This window comes from Mercenaria mercenaria, chromosome 10, assembly GCF_021730395.1.
Source record: "Mercenaria mercenaria strain notata chromosome 10, MADL_Memer_1, whole genome shotgun sequence".
In the NCBI taxonomy this organism is placed as follows: Eukaryota; Metazoa; Mollusca; class Bivalvia; order Venerida; family Veneridae; genus Mercenaria; species Mercenaria mercenaria.
Window position 1 is genome coordinate 60,752,238 of NC_069370.1, and position 26,430 is coordinate 60,778,667.

Below are 26,430 nucleotides of genomic sequence, written 5' to 3' on the forward strand. Positions count from 1 at the left end.
ACGCACTGGTCTGATTGTGCCTTTACATGTCCAACACAATTTAACTTAATGCTGCAATGGAAGCTGTACCCTTAAATAACTGTTGTATGTACCCTCAGATTTACTGGTATTAAATTCACAGTTTTTTTTTTCATGAAAATGCCTAACCTGCAGATACTGTGAAATCATGGCCTAATTTCAAGGCCATGAAATGTTGTTGTATTCAACAAAGCAGCTGTTGTTTCTTTGTTTCAAGTTTATAAGATTAAATGAATGGAAATTTTAGTCCTTCTTTAAAGATTTCATTTCAAGTATAAATGATCAACACAATCAAGAAATCCTGCAAAATTAGTCCCCCTTGAATATTAAAGATTTTACAGCAGCAAAGGCAACAATTTAATTCAAAGCTCTGCAGTATCTAACAAATGAGAATCATCAAATATTTAGTGATTCAGAATTCAACAACTGTTGATGCTGAGCTCCCTGTTTCTATTGCCTTATCTTAATTGGAATTTTATATTGAAAAGAATTGAATTATAATTAGAGTTGCAGGTATTTATTCTCTCAGTGTATTCAACTGAATATGCATGCAAAAAAGATCTTAGACATTTTTATCAGATGCCCTTGATCGGGACTGGAAAGTGAGACGTCGTTTTGGATTTAAACTGCATTCTAGAATTTAGCTAATTTTCATGTGGTAAAATTTATTAGAAAATTTGAAATCCTTTAACTAAATCCAGAACTTAAATTCCTAAATTGTGAATAAATCATTCATTTTAATGGATCTGCCAGCGATTAGTGGTTGAATTCAAATATTTCTTTATTTTATGCATTGAAAATAGCAACATCAATGAAAGTATCTGAAACATATTAGCATATTGTTATTATAATGAAGAAGCTTTTTGTGAAAGTCACTTTGGAAGATTTTAATATGGCTTTGATTTATATTGCTTGCACTTAAAAGAGAAGAAAAGAAAAGGAGGCAACTGTTTTGTAAACCTCCTTCAAGAGTTTCTGTTGGAGACATCTTTTTTAGCATTGTATAAGATCAATGAAATATTTTCATGAGTTATGCAGCAACAAATGTTTCTACATCAGCCTTATTATAAAACGCTAGAGGTGTGGAAAGGATATAGTAACAGTCAATAACAATGGTTCCTCTTGCATTTCAAGGCTCATTCTCATTGTATTTTTATTATACCGTGTTCAGACTACGTTTTTAATCCTACATTAACTTGGGTTTATTTTTAGCTCATCTGATTTTTTGAAAAAAAATGATGAGTTATTGTCATCACTTGAGCGGTTGTCGGCGTCGGCGTCGGCGTCTGCGTCGGCGTTGCCTGGTTAAGTTTTATGTTTAGGTCAGCTTTTCTCTTAAACTATCAAAGCTATTGCTTTGAAACTTGGAATACTTGTTCACCATCATAAGCTGACCCTGTATAGCAAGAAACATAACTCCATCTTGCTTTTTGCAAGATTTATGGCCCCTTTTGTACTTAGAAAATATCAGATTTCTTGGTTAAGTTTTATGTTTAGGTCAACTTTTCTCCTAAACTATCAAAGCTATTGCTTTGAAACTTGGAATATTTGTTCACCATCATAAGCAGACCCTGTACATCAAGACACATAACTCCATCTTGCTTTTGCAAGAATTATTGCCCCTTTTGGACTTAGAAAATCAGTTTTCTTGGTTAAGTTTTATGTTTAGGTCAGCTTTTATCCTAAACTATCAAAGCTATTGCTTTAAAACTTGCAACACTTGTTCACCATCATAAGCTGACCCTGTACAGCAAGAAACGTAACTCCATCCTGCTTTTTGCAAGATTTATGGCCCCTTTTGGACTTAGAAAATATCAGATTTCTTGGTTAAGTTTTATGTTTAGGTCAACTTTTTCTCTTAGACTATCAAAGCTATTGCTTTGAAACTTGCAACACTTGTTCACCATCATAAGCTGACCCTGTACAGCAAGCAACATAACTCCATCCTGCTTTTTGCAATAATTATTGCCCCTTTTGGACTTAGAAAATCATTTTCTTGGTTGAGTATTATGTTTAAGGCAACTTTTCTCATAAACTATCAAAGCTATTGCAACTTAAAACTTGCAACAGTTTTTCACAATCATAAGTGGACACTGTACATCAAGAAACATAACTCTATCCTGCTTTTTGCAAGAATGATGGCCCTTTTTAGACTTAGAAAATCATGGGTAGGACAATATTTCTATTATACAAAAAAAATCAGATGAGCGTCAGCACCCGCAAGGCGGTGCTCTTGTTTAAACTCGTTTGCGTCCACACTATATGTGGTGTAAAACGTGAATTTTGTAAAGGTCAAGTGGTTTCTGTAATGTAGCATTAAAACTACCTCAGGAGGTGGTTTTAATACTACATTAAAAAGTAATGCTATATTATTTTACAAATGTGAACGCAAATGTGGGTTATAACTGGTTTCACAATCCCAAATCCACAGATCTTACCTTTTGGAGGAAGAATACCATGTGTTTCTCATTTGTATCAAACAATTGATGCTATGGCTGGCAAAAGTAATTGGACTGTTGTTGAAACAAAGACATTAAATTGCGATATGGAGTCATGCTGACGCTCAAATGGACAATAAATGAAATGAACAGAAATTCTTAGATGAACACATAAGTTTAAATATTGATGAACCCTTCTTGTTTCTGTGTGCCTCAATTCTTTGTAACCTTGTTTGCTTATTGCAAGATATTTGTTAACTTCCAACATTGCATTATATATTTTAACCACATTTCTTTACCTAGTGTGGACGCAAACTAGATTATATTTTGATGGGTTTTGAATGTCAAATACCAATTATAGCCAATTAGTGCCTAATAAAAATAAAACCGTTCTGCTAGTGTGAACACGGTATTAGAGATGTACAAAAAACTGCATGGAAATTTCATGTTAATATAGTTTGGCAGATTCACAGTTTCAGTGTCAGCTGTAGTCAATTATGTGTATGTACAGAGGTGTATGTGTGGGAAAACTATAATTAAATCATCATATACTGATGAATTCAAAGATTTGTTTTCACTTGCTGAGTTGGATTATTTTCATGTTTATAGTTTGAAGGTAAGTAAGCAATTTATTGACTGGCCAGAACTTTTCCAGTGCCTACATTTGCACAGGTATTTGCATTGTATTTTGTTGGTCTGAATTATTTGAAAACTCTCTGAAGTAATCTGAAGCATTTTCTACTTTGTCTGACAGCTTGATATTGTGAAATGTAATAGAACATTCTTCAATAGAATATTCTTAGATGACTTACATAATAATGATAATCCAAGTATAAATGCTTTTTGTCAAGCCTGCTGGCGATGAGCTCATGAAACGTCATAGTTGTCACAATGGCGGTTTGGTGTATGTGCGTCCGTCCAAGTTTGTCCAGGCTGTAACTTATCCATGGATCAAGGGTTTCTTAAATAACTTGGCACATATGTTTGCCTAAATGACACGGTTTGTCGCGTGCAATTAAGAACCAGACTGGTAGCTTAAAGGTCAAGATCATACTTTGAGGTCACTCACTTCAACTGAGGTCAAAACTCGGTGCTGTTTAGCTTGTCCGGGCTGTAACTCAGCCATGGATTGAGAGATTCTTAAATACTTTGGCACAAATGTTTGCCTCAATAATATGATGTCTGTGTCATGTGCAACAACCAGATTGGTAGCTTAAAGGTCAAGGTCATACTTAGAAGTCAAATGTCAAAACTTGGTGCGGTTTTCCTTTCGACAGCTCATGGGTATCTAGTTTTATCCCACTACTCCTCCCCCACCCCCCAAATGAATTGTAATGCCCCAGGGACCTTTTAAACTGGAAGAGGGGGTGTTATACATTGTTTGCTGATAAACAGAAGAAGTTGAGTATCTCGGTCCTAGTACAACTGAATATTTTTGATTGCTCAGAGATAGAATGCCCTACTACTAAAATATATTAACAGTACAAATGGGAGATATAATGTATTGATTGCAGCAGATTTGGCATCTATTATGGGTTACTCTTCCATTATGGTAAAGGACACAAGTTGCACTTACCAGTTTTTATGTTCTTTTATATCTAGAGATAAGAAATGGAAAGCCTAAATCTAAGTACATTCACTAATTTGCCAAAAACCTGTTATCTTCCAAACTTATCTCCTACAAACAGGTAGTTTTTATAATGCTTGAAGTGAATTTTGTTGCTTAATTCAACAGTGAAATTTTCACAAGTGCATTTTAATGCCACAACATTATATATTATAAACTGAGTAGTAAAGTAAAGTTAAAATAAGTACTTGAATTTCAGTTAAGAAAGTCTTTTAGAGTTAACACCCTTTAAAAGCTTTAGAATTGTGTTGGTTTCCGTGGGTGATTGACAGATGTCTCAATTGGATTTCTTGTATATATTTAAAAAAAAAGATTTAATATTAATGCAATTTCTTGCTCACAAAATTTGAGGTGAGCCCTTAAGTAAGAGTTTCTCTTGTCATCCGTCTGTCTGTCTGTTCGAATTTGCATCTTGCATATCTCAAAAAGTAGTTGACCCAGAGTCATCAAACCTCATAGGATTCAGCATGTGAATCTGTGCACCTGGTGTTTTTATTGGAATTTCACACAGTTGTATTTGACTTGGTCAGAAGTATGCATAAACAATTTTAAGGGCCTACAAGTTTGTGTTGCAATTTTTTTTTTTTTTTGTATCTCAAAAAATGTTTACCTAGGATTATGAAATATTTACGAATACTATTCAGCTTGTGAAGTTGTTTATGCACCTGTGGTTTTGTTTGAGATTTCACTTAGCCATACTAAAGTTATGGCCCTTGACTTAGTCAAAAATATGCACAAAGGCGCATAAAAGGTTGTGTTACATGTGTCTCAAAAAGTAATTGACCTAGAGTCATAAAACAATTTAGAGGATTGTTATATAGTGATGTGTTGTGCACCTGGAGTTCTGTTTGGGATTTCAGTCAGCTGGTCCAGAATTATAGTCCTTGACTTAGTGGAAAATACACATTAAGTGCTTAAATGTTTGTGTTGCATATATCATAAAAAATATTTCACCAAGAGTCATGAAACCCAGTCAAAATTGACGGTTTATTACCATGGTAATTCATTGTTTACCATTGTAGTTCATGGTCATGGGACAATGGTTGACTATGACTGTGGTAATTGGCACCACAGTCATAAAAAATGGTATCAGACCATGGTTGTTGACCACAGACAACCGTGGTCAACCAAGGTCCACCACCAGTGATTATTAACTAAAACATAAATATGAATTTGAAAGGGTCGTGAAAATACAAGACTATTGCAGTCTATATCTATTTTTGCAGGTCAGTTATTTATTTGTCATAAAATTGCTAAGATGACAACAAATTATAGTCAGACTATGAAAGTTTACATTTGAATCTGTCTGTAAATGCAGGAAAACTATTCTATAACTAGGAAAACCTTTGGAGCCAAAATGCAGTCAGGCATCTTTGGTGCATTGTAAAACTTGATATGTGTGAAAATTACTAACATGACCATGGTAGTTCATGGTCAACAATGGTTGGAAAAAAAACCATGGTCAGACTGTTGGTCATCTTTTCTGACCATGGTCAACCATGGCCACTCTTATCTCACCATAGCCGACCGTTGTCCTGACCATGTTTTCACCATGGTATTTGATGGTTGACCACGTTAAAACATGGTCAGCCATCAAAAGCATGGTCAACCATGGTCAACCATGGTCATCATTTCGTCTGGGCAAGCCTGGATAGTGAAGCAGGATTGTGGGCACCAGTGTCCTATGGACACACATTACACTTAATTGAATTTGTCAATTTAATGTATAACTTCAAATTTACATAAATGATATCAGAGGGTTTTCAAAATTGAATCAAGGCAACATAAGAAACAAAGTTAATTTAATAAAGTTTTATCATGAGTGACATGTGCCATTAAGAGGACTGATTATAAGAGAGAGGTTTTTTAATGTTTTTAGTGATACTGTCCTTGAGGGAAGTTCTCAGATAGAATTATGTGGTAGTAACTGTTCTTTATGACTTCTTTTGAGCACACAGGGAGCTTTGCTGTTTTTTTTATCAAAATACTCGGAGCTGTTCTGCAGTACAAAAGTTATGTATGGATATAGCTGTGAAAAATTTCATTTGTTCTTGAGGTAATCAGATTTGATCAAAGTGCCTTCATTGTTCTAGAAGTGTTTCAGAAATGTTTGTTTACTCAACTGATATTGAAGTACTTTAGTAAAAGTACAAGTTTGTCATATGTACCATGTTTGAAAAGAAGTATGACGTATGCTCTTAACATATTGTATTAATGAACACAGGCTACTTTCAATAATGAATAAGAACAGGAAATACATTTTGTTTTTATTCAAACACTGGCACTATCAGAAAGAAATTCCTCCTACGTGTTTACCTACCCTAGGTATTCTATAAGAGCCATGTCGTGAAGGAAAATATACAACCGTTTCAATCGCGCATTTCATACCTAAAACAGCAGTGCGTAATGTTACTATGGATATCAAACAATGGTAATTATATCTTAGCCATGTGTACCGTCACATTTTTTCAATACATCTTATCTTAGAAAAACAAGCAGTAGTTTATAGTAAATTATCAACATTACACAAAAAACTTGCTTGAACTTCCCTGGTGAAGTATCCGTTCTAAGATTACAAAACCAACTGATTGTGTTGTGAAATGTAAGTCAATGTATTTTACTACACGTGTTCCTAAAATGTTGAAAAATGCCAGCAAAATGTGCAAAACATGCATATTATAGAACAATTGCAGACCAAAGTACGATTTCAAATTAACAGTCTATACAAGATGAATTTCATTCATCATTTCGAGTTTTAGTGTAAAATTGTGATTTTTTAAAAATCTGTTTTTGTTTGTTTACGTTTCGCCAAACATGTGCGCACTGCCGTGACCTCTAGACCGGATGTTCATTAGGGAAGTTCAAGCAAGTTTTTTCTGTAACGTTGACGAAAGCAAAAAATATGTTGATAATCTCAGAAATATGGAATATTGAGACAATGTGACTGGTGCACGATGGAAGATAAATTATCGCTTGTTCAATATACTAGGTACCTATGCACCGAACTGCGCGTTTAAGTTGAGAAATGTACGATTGAAACGGGTTAGTGCACTTTCCCGTTCATGACCATGGTTCTTATAGAATACCTAGGGGTAGGGTATAACACGTACGGAGGCATTTTCTTTATGATCTGGTGCCAGTGATTCAAACAGCTGCTTATGTTTTCTAGAACTGAAGTGAGATATGTCTTTAGTGTAAAATGTATCTCATTCTAGTAGAAAATAATGCATGTACACCCTGTTTGTAGAACAGCACAAGCCCTTATAGGATTCATAAATTTATTGTAAGATGGTACTGCAGACATTCCAGCCTAGTGGAAAGATACAAGCCCCTGTGGGATTCATTAATTAATGGTTTCTAAACAGTAGTTGATTAGAATAATCTCCAGGAATTTATACCATTGCCCAGGTAACAGCAGCATCTGTTTGTATGATACTTAGCTAGGAATATAATGTTACAGTTTGGTGGGAATTATACCTTAGCTAGTTGTTATTTCAGTGTAATTTCTTGCTCTAAAGGGATTGTAAATTAAGTGCAAGGAAATTTAATTTGTTAAGGTAATTAAAAATTGAAAATCTCATTCCTTGTAATCTGAAATGAGGCTTTTATTTGATAATAGAAAATTAAATTGGCAAAGCTAGTCTTCCTGTGAAAATTTTTCATATAATTATCTGTGTTACAAGTGCTCATCTTCAATAGCAGAAGCTTGGCAGGATTTACAAATGTTTATTGCATAATACAGTGCAATTTCACAGGGTGTCTGATAATATATTTTAAGTACAGTGCACTCAGTAATTATGTCTCCCCCAGGAGACATATTGTTTTTGCCCTGTCCGTCCGTCCGTCCGTACGTCACACTTCATTTCCGAGCAATAACTGGAGAACCATTTGACCTAGAACCTTCAAACTTCATAGGGTTGTAGGGCTGCTGGAGTAGACGACCCCTATTGTTTTTGGGGTCACTTTCTCAAAGGTCAAGGTCACAGGGGCCTGAACATTGAAAACTATTTCCGGTCAATAACTAGAGAACCACTTGACCCAGAATGTTGAAACTTCATAGGATGATTGGTCATGAAGAGTAGATGACCCCCTATTGATTTTGGGGTCACTCCGTCAAAGGTCAAGGTCACAGGGGCCTGAACATTGAAAACCATTTCCGATCAATAACTACAGAACCACTTGTCCCAGAATGTTGAAACTTCATAGGATGATTTGTCATGAAGAGTAAATGACCCCTATTGATTTTGGGGTCACTCCGTCAAAGGTCAAGGTCACAGGGGCCTGAACATTGAAAACCATTTCCGATCAATAACTAGAGAACCACTTGACCAAGAATGTTGAAACTTCATAGGATGATTGGTCATAAAGAGTAGATGACCCCTATTGATTTTGGGGTCACTCCATTAAAGGTCAAGGTCACAGGGGCCTGAACATTGAAAACCATTTCCGGTCAGTAACTTGAGAATCACTTGACCCAGAATGTTGAAACTTAATAGGATGATTGATCATGCCGAGTAGATGAACTCTAACGATTTTGAAGTCACTCTGTGAAAGGTCAAGGTCACAGGGGCCTGAACATTGAAAACCATTTCCGGTCAGTAACTTGAGAACCACTTGACCCAGAATGTTGAAACTTCATAGGATGATTGGTCATAAAGAGTACATGACCCCTATTGATTTTGGGGTCACTCCATCAAAGGTCAAGGTCACAGGGGCCTGAACATGGAAAACCATTTCCGATCAATAATTAGAGGACCACTTGACCCAGAATGTTGAAACTTCATAGGATGATTGTACATGCAAAGTAGATGACCCCTATCGATTTTGGGATCACTCCATTAAAGGTCAAGGTCACAGGGGCCTGAACATTGAAAACCATTTCCGGTCAGTAACTTGAGAACCATTTGACTCAGAATGTTGAAACTTAATAGGATGATTGGTCATGAAGAGTAGATGACCCCTAATGATTTTGGGGTCACTCTGTGAAAGGTCTAGGTCACAGGGGCCTGAACATTAAAAACCATTTCCGGTCAGTAATTTGAGAACCACTTGACCCAGAATGATGAAACTTCATAGGATGATTGGTCATGCAGAGTAGATGACCCCTAACAGTTTTAGGGTCACTCTGTGAAAGGTCAAGGCCACAGGGGCCTGAACATGGAAAACCATTTCCAATCAATAACTTGAGAACCTCTCGACCCAGAATGTTGAAACTTCATAGGATGATTGTTCATGCAGAGTAGATGACCCCTATTGTTTTTGGGGTCACTCCGTTAAAGGTCAAGGTCACAGGGGCCTGAACATTGATAACCAGTTCCGATCAATAACTGGAGAACCACTTGACCCAGAATGTTGAAACTTCATAGGATGATTGAACATGCAGAGTAGATGACCCCTATTGATTTTGGGGTCAGTCTATTAGAGGTCAAGGTCACAGGGGCCTGTTCATGTAAAATTATTTTTTGGAAATAACTTGAGAACCACTTTACCTACAATGTTGAAACTTAATAGGATGATTGGACATGCAGAGTAGATGACCCCTATTTATTTTGAGGTCACTTGATCAAAGGTCAAGGTCACAGGAGCCTGGACAGTGACTTGAGAACCACTAGGCGAAGAGTGTTGAAATTTAGCGGGATGACTGGACATGCCAAGTAGATGATCCCTATTGCAGCCAACCATCAGTGTCTCTTTGACTTTCGCTCCTGACCCCTATTGACTTCTTGCCTATAGGACTTTGCATTGGGGGAGACATGCGCTTTTTTACAAAAGCATTTTCTAGTTTAATTTTGAAGTGGTTTCATTTTTAGCTCAGCTGTCACGTAGTGACAGGGTGAGTTAGTTGTGATCGCCCGTCGTCTGTTCACAATTTCTTGTGAACCAGATAAACACCACATTTTGCAGCTGATCTTAATCATACTTGCACACAACTTGTATTTGCATAATATCTCGGTTCCTTTCGAAAACTGGCCAGATCCTATCATGGGTTCCAGAGTTATGGGCCCTTAAAGGGCCAAAATGTGCTATTTTTGGCTTGTGAACAAGGTAGAGACCACATTTTGCAATTGATTTTAATAAAACTTGCACACAACTTGTATTGGCATAATATCTCAGTTCCTTTAGAAAAGTGGCCAGATCGAATCATGGATTCCAGAGTTATGGCCCCTTAAAGAGCCAAAAATTACTATTTTGGTTTTTGAAGCCATATGGAGGCTTCATTTATGGTTTGATTTGATACAGACTTGCAAAATATCTTTACCAACAATAGGTCTTGGATTCCATGATGAATCTGGCAGACCCAATCATAGGTTCGGGAGTTACAGCCCCTGATTTACCCCTGAAAGGGCCAAAATTTATTAATTTTACCTTGTGAACACCATAGAGGTGACATTTTACATTCGATTTTAACCACACTTACACACAACTTAAGTCACAAAAAGATCTCGGTTCCTTTCGAAAACCAGCTAGATTCCTTCATGGGTTCTAAAGTTACTGCCCATGAAAGTGGCAAAATTTTCTATATTGGCCCTTTCAGCCATATAGAGGTTTCATTTATGCTTTAATTGGATACAAACTTGGACAGAATGTTTATCTTGATGATCTCTATGCCATGTTTGAAACTGGGTATTCTTGGGGTTAAAAACTATGTCACCAGGTCAAATCAAAGTAACAGCTTCTTAACACTGTAGAGGCCACATTTATGACCCTATCTTCCTGAAACTTGGTCAGAATGTTTATCTTGATTATTCCAAGGCTAGGTTTAACAGGTGAGCAATATAGGGTCATAATGACCCTCTTGTTACAAATTCTACTGTTCTCTAATGTTTTGACTGCAGGTTTTTGTATAAATTTCTAAGAATAGAAGAAAACCTTAATATGATGAGTTATTGGATTGATTTCTCTATTCATCTCAATTTTACAAAACAAGTACAAACTACTAATAGAAATTATAATAAAGAACTTTTTGGTAAGGATCATTGCAGTTTAAATTCAGAAATATCCAGATAATTTCAGCAAGTATTCAGACAGCAGTTCAGAAAAAAAATCTCAGTAAAATGTCTGAGTCAGTCTGAAATGTGTTCTGAATTTTTCTGAAAATAAGGAATCTGAATTGATGAGGAATGAAGTCTGAATGTATGCTTAGGGGGCCATTTTTTAAGTCAATATTCGAACTTTTTTTTTTTTTTCAGGTATACTCAAATGTTTTCAGCAATTATTCAGACAACAGTTAAGACAATATTCAGTGAATGAATAGACAGCAAATCAAATCTGAAAGTTAAACATCACTTTCATTTTAGTTTTTGATTTCTCAAAATTGTACGAGTTTGAGCAAAAGGCACTTAATTGCATTTAAATTCTCTAAATGTACACATTATGTTGTAAGTACGCAAGCTTAAATTTGAACCCTGGTTTTTAAGTATTTTGCAGTTGGAGATACTGCAACTTGTCAGTGTTTTTCTGAATTATTTAATGATCAAAACCTTTTATCAACTTTCTTACATTATAGGTGGATTTGATATTGTAAAGTGATATCATATGCAAATTTTCCATGTAATTTATTCAGATTCTTGACTCAGATTCTTCTTTGTGTAACATTCTATGAAAATATGAACTATTTTACTTCAAAGTAGCTATGTAAACATAAAATTAAAATGTTTATGTGTTATGTGATACACTGTACTGTGTTTGGTGAGGATTTTCTGCACTAAGAAAATTATCTTATAGTGAAAGGTGCGCATTAGATATATTTAAGAACTGAATCTTAATTTTAACCCTTTGCCTCTTTTTAGAAAGTGCATCCAGTGCTAAAATGCCAATTTACAGTATATTTCAAATCCAGGTGAAAAGATAAGCAAAGGTGATCAGGTGAGCTGCTGTCCTGATTGGTAAAAAATAAATGTTTTGCTTTTTCTGGATGGAAAGTAAAAGTTCTGAGATCACGGAAATAAAGTCTTATCTTTGATTGGGTCTGTACTGCTTGGAGATATAACAGTACAACTGGGAGATAAAATGTATTGATTGCAGAAGATTTGGCATCTATTATGGGTTACTCTTCCATTATGATAAGGGAAACAAGCCACACTTGCCAGTTTTTATGTTCTTTTTTATATCTAGATTAAAGCATAGAAAGCAAAGTCAGTAGATTCATTAATTGCCAGTGAAATCTCCAAAACCTTATCTTGGAAACTTATCTCCCAGCAGACAGGTAGTTGTTTCAACTAGTTAGAGTACAGGTGGATAAAAAAAGCTAAAATCCCTCAAAGTGTTTAAGTATTGAATAGCTAGTCAAGTGTTGCTATCTCTGATAGCTCAGTTTCTCATATAACTGATTTTATAAAAATATCCTTGAGATCTAGTTAACTTTCAGAGAGAAAAAATATAGCTTCTCTGGTCCCAATTAGTTAAAAAGACTAAAATGTCACTACTGATTTGTGAGATATGAAAACAGAGATTTGAGCATATATGCAAATGTTGAACCATTACGAATGTGTAGTACAATATGGGCATGTATAAAGCAGCATCGAAACTAATTGTATTGGGTTAGTGGACTTGCTGTGGCATGTGAGTACTTGTTTGTACTAAAAGAATCAAGGTGCTTTGCCGTAATTGGTGTTATATTGTGGTGGTGATTTAGTTCCTATTAATTCTCTCTATTGTATATATTTTCAAATTTACATAAATGATATCATAAAATTACGAGCGTTCAACGCAATAAGGGCGTATCTACATATAATAATTATATGTAGATACGCCCTTGTTGCGTTGAACCCTCGAAAAGTAAGTTCTGTAAGGTTTCAAGGATGATTTTCAAATTGAATCAAGGCAGTGAAAGAAACTGAGTTGATTTAATAAAAAAAGTTTTATTGATGACTGCTAAAGAGGTTTTATGTGTGAATAGGCTTCCTTGAGGGAGATATATTTCAGAAAGTTCTCAGATTCTCTGACAGTAAGGTTGTTTATATAGGTTATGTATGCAATAAATGAAATGAATCTAAATTCTGCATGCAGAGTGTTGGAATTTTTAGCTCACCTGAGCACAAAGTGCTTAAAGGTGAGCTTTTGTGATGCCCTGTGTCCGTCGTCCGTCCATCGTCGGCGGCGTCAACAATTTGACTGTTAACACTCTAGAGGTCACAATTTTGGCCCAATCTTAATGAAACTTGTTCAGAATGTTACTCTCAATAAAATCTTGAATAAATTCGATATTGGGTCATCTGGGGTCAAAAACTAGGTCACCAGGTCAAATCAAAGGAAAAGCTTGTTAACACTCTAGAGATCACAATTTTGGCCCAATCTTAATGAAACTTGGTCAGAATGTTACCCTCAATAAAATCTTGGAAGAGGTAAATATTGGGTCATCTGGGGTCAAAAACTAGGTCACCAGGTCAAATCAAAGGAAAAAATTATTAATACTCTAGAGGTCACAATTTTGGCCAAATCTTAATGAAACTGTCAGAATGTTACCCTCAATAAAATTTTGGATGAGTTCGATATTGGGTTATCCATGGACAAAAACTATGTCACCAGGTCAAATCAAAGGAAAAGCTTGTTAACACTCTTGACGTTACAATTTTGGCCTAATCTTAATGAAACTTGGTTAGAGTGTGACCCTCAATAAAATCTTGGACAAGTTTGATATTGGGTCATCTGGGGTCAAAAACTAAGTCACCAGGTCAGATCAAAGGAAAAGCTTGTTAGCACTCTAGAGGCCACATTTATGATATATCTTCATGAATCCTAGTCAGGATGTTAATCTTGTTGATCTTTAGGTCAAGTTCGAATCTGGGGCATGTGGGGTCAAAAACTAGGTCACCAGGTCAAATCAAAGGAAAAGCTAGTTAACACTTTCAGAGGCCAAATTTATGTCCATATCTGAATGAAACATGGTCAGAATATTAATCTTGTTGATCTTTAGGTCAATAGGTCAGTTGTGCGATACAGGGCCTTCATGGCCCTCTTGTTATTGTTTACATGTTTTTGTGCCATTTCATCCTTCTCTTTCAGGATAGGTCTTTACAATAATTGAATCACATGGCATGTATTGACTTTGTCACCTTACAGAAATAGTATTTTCGTAGCAATTTGCCATATATTAATTGTCTTGTCTGTTATGTAAAGGGATTTTGGAGCATGAAGAAAAGCACTTAGACAGATAATTTCAGAATTGCCTTCAAGTAATTGACAAAGTTATTCCTTTCTTACAAAAGGCTAATACCGTAGATACCCATGTATAATGCGCACCCCCGATTTAAGCCCAAAATCCTGGGGAAAAAAACATTTTTGGTCAATTTTGAGGTGGATGGAAAAAGAAAGTAGAGTTTACATCGACGCCGGTAATTAATTTTATCTCCGTGGCGGAGAGCAGCATCGGTCTCGCGGTACTATCGATTTTTGTTTTTCTTGAAAAAAAAACAGTAAAATAATGTAATATTTGTTGTTTTACCTTTTTTAGTTTACTATTTTGAATAAATAAATAGCAGCTGATTCAATATTTCGGAATGGTATCTTTCAAAATGACATGAGCTTCTCAATTCAAACCGATAACAAAAGGTGTGATAGTCTTTTTGTCACGATCAAATAGCCGGTAATTACCGGCAATTAACGTGTCACCTTGTGTCAGTTATGTTGTTCGCAGTTTGATCTCGTTTAAAGATAATTCTCGATCTTTAATTAGTATCATAATTTTTGTAATTTATTAACATTTCTTTCATCAGAATGCTTTTAAATTGATATGAAATTAATTTTGTTGAAAAGAAAAATTAACCATTCAATCTTTTACGGAACGTAATAGCAATCTTAGATTTTAGCGGTGACAGTAAGCGTGGGGAGTAGTTTCCCTTTACCAAAATGGCGAACATCGGTGACAAACTTGTTTTGGAGGGTGGTCCTGGGGGTCAAAAAACTGTGCATTATACATAGGTATCTACGGTAATGTTTTACAGAACCCTCCTTATAACAGATTTATGTATATATACACAACAGTAAGTGTTTGTGCTGTTTCAGTAATAAATGCACATGTAGAAGAGGGCATACATTATTCAGTTGGACAGTTGCAATTGAAGTGATCTGATATGTGTTTACTGTAAAGTGCTTCTCATTCTTGTAGAAAATAATGCATGCATCTGCAAATTTTGTTCTGTGTTGTGGAAAATACTGTCCACTGTGAAAAGTGTGTGTTTATTGTGGAATGCAATTCTCATTCAAGAGCAGAATTTGGTTGCATTATTATGTTTTATTTTGTTGAAAGATACAAGTCCTTGTGGGATTTATTAATTTATGATTTCTAAACAGTAGTTGATTGGAGTGATCCCCAAGAATCCAGATAATAGGGTAATACCATAGCAGCATCTGTTTCTGTGATATCAAGCAGTGGGAGCCTTGATGTATTTTGGATCAAAACTTTATTAAACTGTGAAGAAATTGAATTTGAAAAAGTGATATTCTGTTTTCTTGCGCTCTGAAATGAGGATTTTATTTGATAACAAGAAATGAAATTGGCAAATCTTTTCTGGTTTGGCAAAGACTTCCCTGTTAAAATTTATCTGAATGTTTAATAAAGAAATGCACTCTTCTTCAAAATTTATAGTTTGACAGGATTTGCAAAATCAAAGCTGATGTGTTTAACTCATCATGCAGTATAATTAAGGTATATTTATAGGTGTATTTTGGCCACATTTCAAATTGATAATGCATAAAATTATATATTTTTATTAGGGATGGGAACGAATACTGAAATCAGTATTCGAATATTCGGTTTGCCTTATTTGAATATATTCGAATATTCGGTTTGTTTTAATGGAAGCTTTAAATTCTTATTAAGTGATTGGCATAAACGTAATGTATTCCTTTGTTTAAAAGGTGAATCATCGTTGGTAATAAGGCCTAAAAATGTTTGTTTTAGGTAACCAGACCCAAGCATTTTGTTTCACGATTCTGTCAGTATAATGATAAACATATTTACTTAATTCTGTGTTTTAGCTTCCAAATGATGCAAAAAATCAAATTGATTATAATTTAGACTGTCGCATTTTAATTTAAAAATAGCATGCCGTCCCATGTAAGCACGTGTCACGTTGTTGTATTACCTCCGCCATTTTGAAAGTTTTCAGTCGGCGTGTAAAAAGCAAGTAAGGCAGACTTAAATCTCCTTCAGCATGATCTTTGCATTAATCATATGTTATTTCTTGATTTTATTATAAACTACTTTAAAATTTATTTCGAATACGGCCGATTGCGGATGAAAACTGATTTTGCGGACGGTCTGAAATGTTGAACAAAATATTGTAAAAAGATCGACAATATCTGTAAGTTTGGTATGGCTTTCAAAAAAAAAAAAATTCTAAAACTTGTAACATAAAACAGGCGCCAATTAAAATGAATAAAAGATAGAAAGGTATCACATTTACACCAAATGCAAACTGTTAATCGTAATTATGACCCAGCTAATAATGCTTTGCAATTCTCTTGTTAATTGGACATCTTTTGACATGCATTTGACACATTTACGCCTGTTGCAAACTGTTAATCCGTAATGGTGACCCCTGCCAATTATGCATAGCTATTTTTGCTTGTTAATTGGAGAGCTTTTGATACACGATAAAAATACGACAAAACAAACGGTTTTCTTCGGTAGAATTAGCATTTATTTATTGCCAAAAATCAATGACATTTATTTTGAAGAAAACAAAACAATAATTAACAAATATTCGAATTTTATTTTCATATTTGACCAATATTTGAATATTCGTTCCCATCCCTAATTTTTATGTAAAAATAAAAAAAATTATTGTTTATGTGTATTAATAGAATTATGCATTAGGTTTAAAATAGTACACACTTAATACATGTACTGTAGGTGGTATTTGAATTTTCTGAGTTTGAGTGAAGGAAGTTTGATTCCGGGTCCACTACCTAAATAAAATTTCTCATCCTCCTTGTATACAGTTCACAATAATGACATCTTGTTTCATATGCCATGTTGTATGTTACATTGTTTGTAATGTTTATGTCAGATGCCCATAAGGGCCTTGACTTTAAAATAAACTTGAAGCTTGATTGTAAATGAAATAATTTATATGGTCAAGCAAACAAACAAACAAACAAGCTTATAGAATTTAGGTGTTTTTTTTTTTTTTAAATATATGATGGACACTTACTATGCTGTTAAAATTCTGTCTTTATTATTGTTACCATGAGAGCAATAAAAAGCACATTAAACTCTGACACTAATTATTGATTGTTACAGGAAACTATAATGGTAAATGTTTCACATTTAAGGTTTGTGTGATATTGTCAGTACAAAAGTATTTCGATATTTGAACAACAGAATTTGTATGGAACAACTCTGTTATAGTTTCAAATATTACAGAACGTTTTCATGAAGGAAACCCAACTTTAGGGGATCGTTTTAATCACATATCTTTGTACCTGATCTTATGATCAGAAATAAGATTCTTATGTTGTTTGAAGACTATGAAAATGTGTCACATACTTTAAGCTACTTGGAAGGATTGGCTTATAATACAGATAATTATATGTACTGACATTTACAGGATAGTGTTTCAGTTTTATTGCAATATTTGCAAATTTATATTATGTTTTAACTGGTTTTAGATATTGTAATCTCAGGGGCTTTGGTGTTTTGATTTGATTTCAATAAATATAAATGTTGCAGTAATTTGGATTAAAGAAACTGCATAAAATTAGTATCTGTCTGACAGAATCCCAAGGGCTGAAGACATAAGGATAAAGTATTTTGAGAGTCTCAAATAAATGAATTTGTTCCATTGAATCTGGTAGAATCCCATGCAGATATTGCCTATACTGAATAATGAAAAAAGTTTTTGTCAGTTTTTGTATGTAATTTTTTGTTTGTATATTTTCAGATATTCAGCATTGATGCTACAGCTATATGGTATACGCTGAGTTTCAGTGAGCAGCCATGGCCCTGCATGGCCCAGCTTCTGTGCTAGATAGGCGGGAAATAAAACGTGACGAGTCCACACACATTGTCCGTGATCGCATAACTCGTCATCGCAGTCCTGCTCGGTCGTCTAATCGTTACAGCTATACAAGTGAAGAGGGTTCAGATGAAGAAGATCTGATCAAGCCGAAAATTCCTCAGCCGTATAGAACTAGTTTTAGTGCTATTGCACCACCTGACAGGATAAAGCGGGATAGAAGCAGATCAACTAGCCCTTGTACATCTAGTTTAAAGGGAAGCAACAGAAATCGGTCAAAAAGTCCAGGAGGTCGAAGATCAAATAAACACGTAACATACGATGAAAAGGTTGTGATTCGTGATTCCGAAACCAGTGATAGTCGAGTGACTAATCTTAGTGATAGAGATTTGAATGACACTTCTGGCCATTTCTCTGCTGACAGTTCAATGATGGAGTCGGATATGTCTAATTCTAGTCAAAGGGATATTTCTTTAGAGTTACGTGAATTGTCGCAGCAGATTGTGAAAGAGTATTCTTGTTCAGATACTGGTGATAATAATAGTCCTGATATGTCTAGTCAAAAAAGAATTCAAAACCACGCAAAATCAAGCACACCAAATGGTACAGCTAAAGCAGCTGCAGATTATGGTTCAATGAAACCAAAGCAAAGTGTGAAAGTGGTTAGTGAAGGTGGGCAAAAAAAGCAAATCATTGTAAGTGAAGACTATGACAATGAAAGAAGTGTGAGTTACCGTGTGGCCATAAAAAGCAATTATTCCGATGAGATAAAGCAGCAGGCAGATGAAGTTATGAAAGACATTTCACCAAGGTTAGAGGTGGAACCTGTTAAAGAACTGCCGGTCAATGAAACAAAAGATTCAAAATCAAGAGAAAGGCATAATTCTCTTCCTAATGAGAAAAGCGAACTAGAGAGTAGCCGTCTGACACCGGCTAAACGTTCAATAAGTAGCAGTATAGGAAACTTTTTCCGCAGACTGTCGCCCCATGTCCGCAGAAGAAATAAAAAAGGTAATCTTTCAACAGCAAGTTCCCAGAGTTTGTCCCCTAGTGATGAACTTGATGGATCATTTCAGAGACATAACAGTACTAGCAGTTTGTCTAGGGGGAAGTTACGGAGATCGCTGATGAAATTAATGGGCAAATCTAAGAAAAGCGGAAAGTCAGCAAATAAATCAGATTCATCAATTGAGGATTTAAACCAGTCGAACAACAGTCATTCAGATAACTTGAAACAAACACCGAAATCAGCATTATATATGAAATCCATAGAACAGACTTCAAAAACAGATAAAGACATTTATCACAAGTTTAAAGACAGAAAGAAACAAAAACCAGGGGAGGGAACTGCTACAGGGAAAGCAGTGAAAGCATCACCAAAGTACAGTTACCCTGACTCGGATAAACCAAGCACCACTGAGACCAGTATTAGTTCATTAATCTCTGCAGAAGGTATAGAGTGTGATTCTCCCATTAAAGTCAGGCCTCCTGATATGCTGGATGTAAAGTTTGTACCAAAGTCGATCCAGGCACTCCAAGCCTCGCAGATCAGTACAATATCTGGGGATGACTCCATAGGAGAGTGCTCTATTGATCCAAATCTTACAGGTCAGTAAGTTACAAATACCTTTTTTTTTATTGCACATTATGAGATTTTTCAGCAGTATTTAAATGAAATAGAGATAGTCTGTTAACCTTTATTAGTTTCTGGTTTTCTTCAAAGAAATCAGTAACTTCCCCCACATGAATAACAAGTTCAGAATGATTTTCAGTGAGGTTTTGGCTGTCAGATAAATTTGTTGAGTTTCTCACACCCTTAAGAGTACTAACTGGTAAAAACAAAAATTACAAGTTGACTAACTTAGAAAATGCATTTACATGATTGTAATAATAAACTGTATGTAGCAAAGTTATTATTGGAGTATTTCAGTTAATACGTACAAAATTTGTTTTAAAGGGAGCCTACTACTGCTTGCTTGTGGTAAACAGAAAATAGAACTAAAGGCAGAGGAGTTGCTCCCCTTAGTTAATTATCCCAGTCATTGAAAGGTGGAGGGGGATATAATTATGGTACCCTTCTGTTTGTGCACCCATATGTCCAACTGTAATATTTTCTTCTGGAGTATAACTCCAAAACTATTAAAGGGATTTCGTTAAAACTTCATATTAACGACAAAATGCTGCCAGGAAGTGCAGTGCACAAGAATGATAATTCAATGATGATACTTTCTGAATTATCTGTTATTTTTGTCAAATCATAATTGCAGTCTGCCTGTTTAGTTCAATAGGGAGAATTCAAAGATATGGATTGTGGGGTTATGAGTTCAATCCGCTGTTGTGGCGTGTGTTTTGTGTGATGATCAATAACTGATGTTCTGAGATCATTCATCCCCCACCTCTGATTCATGTGAGGAAGTTGGCAGTTACTTGAGGGGAACAGGTTAATACTGGTACAGAATCCAGTAACACTGGTCTAAGGCTAACTGCCCTCCATCACATAACTGAAATACTATTGAAAAGCAACTCTAAACCCAAAGCAAACATAACAAACAAACATAACTACAGGGGTTTCATAAGTTACTGAAGTAACAGGTGGAAGGTTCTCCCATTCAGAACTTAAACTTTATTTAAACTTCTCACAATGGCAAGAAGATATTGAGAGAAAGTGCAGTGTACAAGAACTTTAACTCTTACTTGCTTTCTTTTTATGCTCCTCCTTGGGGAAGGCATATAGTAATGGGCGATATCGGTCAGTTAATTCCCCTGATTAAACAGGTGCGCGTATAGGTGGCGCTACATGCGAATAGGTCCTAGAAAAGTTTGATTACATTATTTACATTGTTATTCAGTCGCTGTCACTTCAAACTATATTAGTAGATTTGGAAAATATCCGATTATGTAATCAAAATTCAGCTGTTTATCCCTTGAGCAATTGAGGAAAGAGCTTTATTTATATTTATTGATACTCTGTGCCTTAAAAAATATGAGGCTAGCTGTAAGGACTGTTTTAAAGTGCATTTTCTGTGTGTCAGTTTAAATATGGACTGTATGATTGTTATGTTTGTTAACTGTGACAATAAATGCTTTTATTCAGCTTTAAAGTATTTTTCAATATTGAAATGCCTCCTTGGAAAATCATTTTATCATTGTGCAAGTATTCAGACTATATTCTTAGAATAAGAATCAATATACTAGACAGTATATATTCCTAAAGTTACAAATTAATCGGAAAGATCTGCATACACAGCTTAATGCAATGAGATCTTGAATAATATAGAAATTATAATAATAATTACTGTAAAATGTTAGAATATATATATGCCTTTGTGATAAGATGTCCCTTCAATTTTCCATCAGCTCAATTAAATTATTATATGTGTTTTCTCATATATTTCATGAAAATATCATCCATGAAGCATAAATGATCTCTATTGACAAGTTGACATACCACCTGTTAATTTAATTTTATGTTGCTGCCTCTTTAATTTTCAGTCAATTCAAATTCACAGTAACTTGCCCACATAAAGTTAAAATATAAATCTTTACATTAATAAAAACACCCGTAGGATTTTTAATACACAGACCACAAATTTGTGAAGCTTTAAAAATAAAAACAAATGTGAGACCTTTTAGACATTATTTCAAATTGCAATGTATTAAGAAAACTTATTATACACATAACATTAACATCTGACCGATATTTAACACATAAGTGGGAGCAGAGTGTTAAGTCTGCTTCAAGGACATATTCTTGAATTTAACCCCCTAGAGTTAACAGGACACATGGCATGCACATTTTTATGATAACAATCAGTATGCAGCCGGTGGATAGGAAATTTTATGCAAACTAAATGTTCCCAGAGTAACCATTGTCTATTTGGAACAAAGCTTCCATTCAGGGGTAAAATTTAACAATATTTTCAACTAGCTACTAGCTAGCCCCACTTTGCTTATAAATAATACGGAAATGTGACTCGCTTAAATTAATGCTAAAATAATAATTTCAGTTATATATTACTAGCCAGCATTTTGAAATGATGAAAATTTTACAAGGCTTTTAATTTTATGTTAAAAACAGAAGAAACAGCTATATAAATAGATTATATTGATAAATTACATGATTAGAATTTTTTTAAAATGCTTTAATTATTTTTTTTATTCAGCTATCAAATGCATGAAAGGTTAAGAAAAAGAGTTTAACACTATGATAAAAGCCGAGAGTACACCGCATGATAGGACCTATTCGCCCGTAGCGACACCTGTCAAATCATTTGGGAAGATAACTCAGCGAATGCTGCCATTGCATATCTGTCTGTCTGTCCGTCTGTTTGTTCTTCCCAAGTTCATGTGTGGTCTGTAACTTTGTCATCCATCAAGGGATTTTGATATTACTTGACACAAAATGTTCCCCATTAATGAGACTATGTGTCATGTGCAACACTTAGATCCCTAACTCAAAGGTCAAGGTTAGACTTGTAGGTCAAAGTTCAATAGGGATTTTTTTCCTGTGCAGTCCATAACTCTGCCATCCATCAAGGCATTTTAATAGCAGAGCTACCGGCGCCGCAAAGCGGCGCCGACAGCGTCGCATTGCGGTTAAACGTGTGAAAAAGAAAATGAATAGAGAGATCTAACTGTGTATACTATCGAGTTGAAAATCCGTGGTACTTTTTTGGAATCGGTGTTGTTCGGATTTTTTCGAGTACACTATGCACATAGTAATTAATCAGTAAAGACGTCAGTAGACGCTTACTGTTTACGGTTGACAAAAGCGTCTCGCTTACTGCTTTGAATATTGAATAAAAATGTAAATGAGCGTTTGATAATAAGAAATCAGTGCTAAATACATTTTCTACGAAGAAAAAAGAAATAAAATACAATATTTTCATTTTGAAACGACTTTCGTCACACTGTCATTACTGAATCTTATTATATATACTTATGTTTGTCCCGAAGTCATAACACCACAGTGGCGTAGTGGTTAGCGAGTTCGCGTTGAAAACCAGAGGTCGTAAGTTCGAACCTTACCTGGACCAGACTTTTTTTTTTAAAATTCCTTTTTTTATTTCAGTTTTTAGCTCACCTGAGCAATGCTCAGGTGAGTTTTTCTGATCGCTCGATGTCCGGCGTCCGTCGTCTGTCTGTCGTCTGTCGTCTGTCGTCTGTCTGTCAACATTTAGCTTGTGTATGCGATAGAGGCTGTATTTTTCAATTAATCTTCATGAATATTGGTCAGAATGATAACCTTGATGAAATCTAGGCCGAGTTCGAAAATGGGTCATCTCGGGTCAAAAACTAGGTCACTAGGTCAAATCAAAGAAAAACCTTGTGTATGCGATAGAGGCTGTATTTTTCAATTATTCTTCATGAATATTGGTCAGAATGATAACCTTGATAAAATCTAGGCCGAGTTCGAAAATGGGTCATCTCGGGTCAAAAACTAGGTCACTAGGTCAAATCAAAGAAAAACCTTGTGTATGCGCTAGAGGCTGTATTTTTCAATTGATCTTCATGAATATTGGTCAGAATGTATGCCTTGATGAAATCTAGGCCGAGTTCGAAAATGGGTCATCTCAGGTCAAAAACTAGGTCACTAGGCCAAATCAAAGAAAAACCTTGTGTATGCGATAGAGGCGGTATTTTTCAATTGATCTTCATGAATTTTGGTCAGAATGATTACCTTGATGAAATCTAGGCCGAATTCGAAAATGGGTCATCTGGGGTCAAAAACTAGGTCACTAGGTCAGATCAAGGAAAAACCTTGTGTATGCGATAGAGGCTGTATTTTTCAATTGATCTTCATGAATTTTGGTCAGAATGATTACCTTTATGAAATTTAGAGCAATTTCGAAAATGGGTCATCTCTGGTCAAAAACTAGGTCACTAGGTCAAATCAAAGAAAAACCTTGTGTATGCAATAGAGGCTGTATTTTTCAACTGATCTTCATGAAATTTAGCCAGAATGATTACCTTGATAAAATCTAGGCCGAGTTCAAAAAAGGTTCATCTGGGGTCAAAAACTAGGTCACTAGGTCAAATTAAAGAAAAATCTTGTGTATGCGATAGAGACTGTTTTTTTCAATTGATTTTTATGAAATTTGGTCAGGATGATTGCCTTGATGAAATCTAGGTCGAATTTGAATATGGGTCATCTGAGGTCAAAAACTAGGTCACTTGGTCAAATCAAAGAAAAAACTTGTGTATGTGATAGAGGCTGTATTTTTCAATTGATCTTCATGAACTTTGGTCAGAATGATTGCCTTGATAAAATCTAGGTCGAGTTTGAACATGGGTCATCTAGGATCAAAAACTAGGTCATATCTAAGAAAATGCTTGTTTTATCGCAAGAGACCAATTTTTTGGTCCAATCTTAATGAAAATTGGTCAGAATATTTGTTTCCATGAAATCACTAGGTCAAACATGTTTTACACTGTTATGGTGTGTTTCTTAGGTGAGCGACCTAGGGCCATCTTGGCCCTCTTGTTTGTTGTTGTATTATTATGAGTTTTGAAAATATTGCATAACTAAAGTCATGCATGTGAAAATTAACAAGTGTTTATAGTTTTGATGTCAGGTTCCAATGTAGTGCCTGTGCAGTAGTCAGTAGACATAACTTTTTTTTTTTAAAGGAGCTTTAGGATCAAAATATACAGGCACTGAACTGTGAAAAGTAAATAATGCTCTTCTCCCCGTTCACATATATTTCATCCGTTAGCTCTAAAATCACTGACCAGAGTTTATCAAAAAACTAAAACTATTGGCGATGAATTATCAATAAACATTAAAAAGGTTCTTACTGCCATCCCTATTCTCTAGTGCTAAAAGATTAACCATAAAAAAGCCACAGAATGCTAACTTAGAAGTTCAGTAAATAAACAGGGGTTTTCGGGAATTTTGGCAAACATTGTTTTTCTCTAGGTAAAATTCTGATCATTAACTTTAAAAAATTGCTAGTCTTTTGGGTTTAAAACAGGCTTGTACAGTCATGTAAATGATTGTAATTTTCCCATACCAGGCGTCTATTATAGCAGTATTTTTGACTGAAAGTTGGACACATTCTTCCTTCCAAAAAGAACCGAAATTTGACAATAATGACATTTAAAAGAATAACAATAGTCATTTCCAGGATTACATAAATTCTGATTTCTATTAACTTTGGAATTGGAACATTAACTTTTTACATTTAGTCCTCATTGCCAACATTCACACGCAAAGAGACAGAATTCCTTTGGCTATTGGCCTAATGAGATTCTGTTAGGTTTCAAATTGTCAAGGTTCAAGCTTTTCAATTTGAAGGAGTTATCATTTGTGACTGGTTTCCAATATGATAATTATTTATGTAAAAGATTTTATGCAGTACGTTTTAATAAGAATAACATAAATTATTCAAATACGTTTTTTTTTCTTTATCTTGGTGCCGATTTTAATCTATATCGAACTTTCTTTTGATTATATAAAGAATATCTTTCGAGTTTTTACATGTCAAGGATTAATCTTGATGGAGTCTAAAACATGCATTCAAAAATCATGAATTATCATTAATACTTATAATTTTAATAGATCTAATAGAACATAAACTTCCTAAATGAATCCATAATTCCAGATAATTCCAACACCACTCCTTTAATTTTTAAGGGCACTGGTGATTTTTCAAGGGAGCTCTGCCTTTTAGGTAGCGCCTAATTTCATATTATTTTGGTCCAAATGTCTCTCAGAATGAGACAACTTGTCATGCATAAGCCTGCTACCTCAAAGATCAAGGTCACACTCTTGAGGTCAAATATCAATTGGGGTTTTTCCCTGTCTGGTCAATGAAATATAGGTTTTAAAAAATTTGAACAAAGGTTTATACAGATGTTACTTCTCATTTATCACTTCCATTTAAATGAAGCAATATGGGGGATGGGCACAGGGGGGATGGCCTTGTTCAACATGGCTCTTGTAATACTTACAATATCACATACCACACAAATGTGCCATTACCAAACATCACAGTGACTTCTAATAACTTTCAAATCATTAGAATTTGTTGGTATAAAATCTCATAGTTATGGCCTAAACGACTATTTTGCAAAGACCTGAATTCAGATGTGCGAATTTCAGATTTAATTAAAATAAAATAATTAAGAGTTTTATCATATTCATTGGAGGACTGGAACAACCAGGGAATCTATGAAAGATAATTAACCCTTAGCCTGCTGCAGGCGAATTTAACAGCCTTTGCAAACAGCTTGGAACCAGATCAGACGCCGATTAAATCGGCGTCTGATCAGGTTCCAAGCTGTTTGCTACTCTGACAATATTTCTTCCAATTTTGGAGCAAATTGAATGAACTTTACAATTTTAGCAGACGGCATTTCCAGCAGACGACAATTTATCTAGCAT

At 35.0% G+C, this 26,430-nt stretch overlaps 1 protein-coding gene across 4 annotated transcripts in view; it reads left to right on the top strand.

Moving 5' to 3' along the window:
- LOC123561415 (dentin sialophosphoprotein-like) overlaps positions 1 to 26,430 on the top strand; it is a 124,115-nt gene that overhangs the window by 53,625 nt on the left and 44,060 nt on the right. For all 4 annotated transcript variants that reach the window (XM_045353769.2, XM_045353771.2, XM_045353767.2 and 1 more), the window contains exon 2: positions 17,970 to 19,652. In XM_045353769.2, coding sequence (XP_045209704.2) covers positions 18,026 to 19,652 — 1,627 coding nt within the window. In that variant the 5' untranslated portion in view covers positions 17,970 to 18,025. The remainder of the gene's footprint in view (positions 1 to 17,969; positions 19,653 to 26,430) is intronic.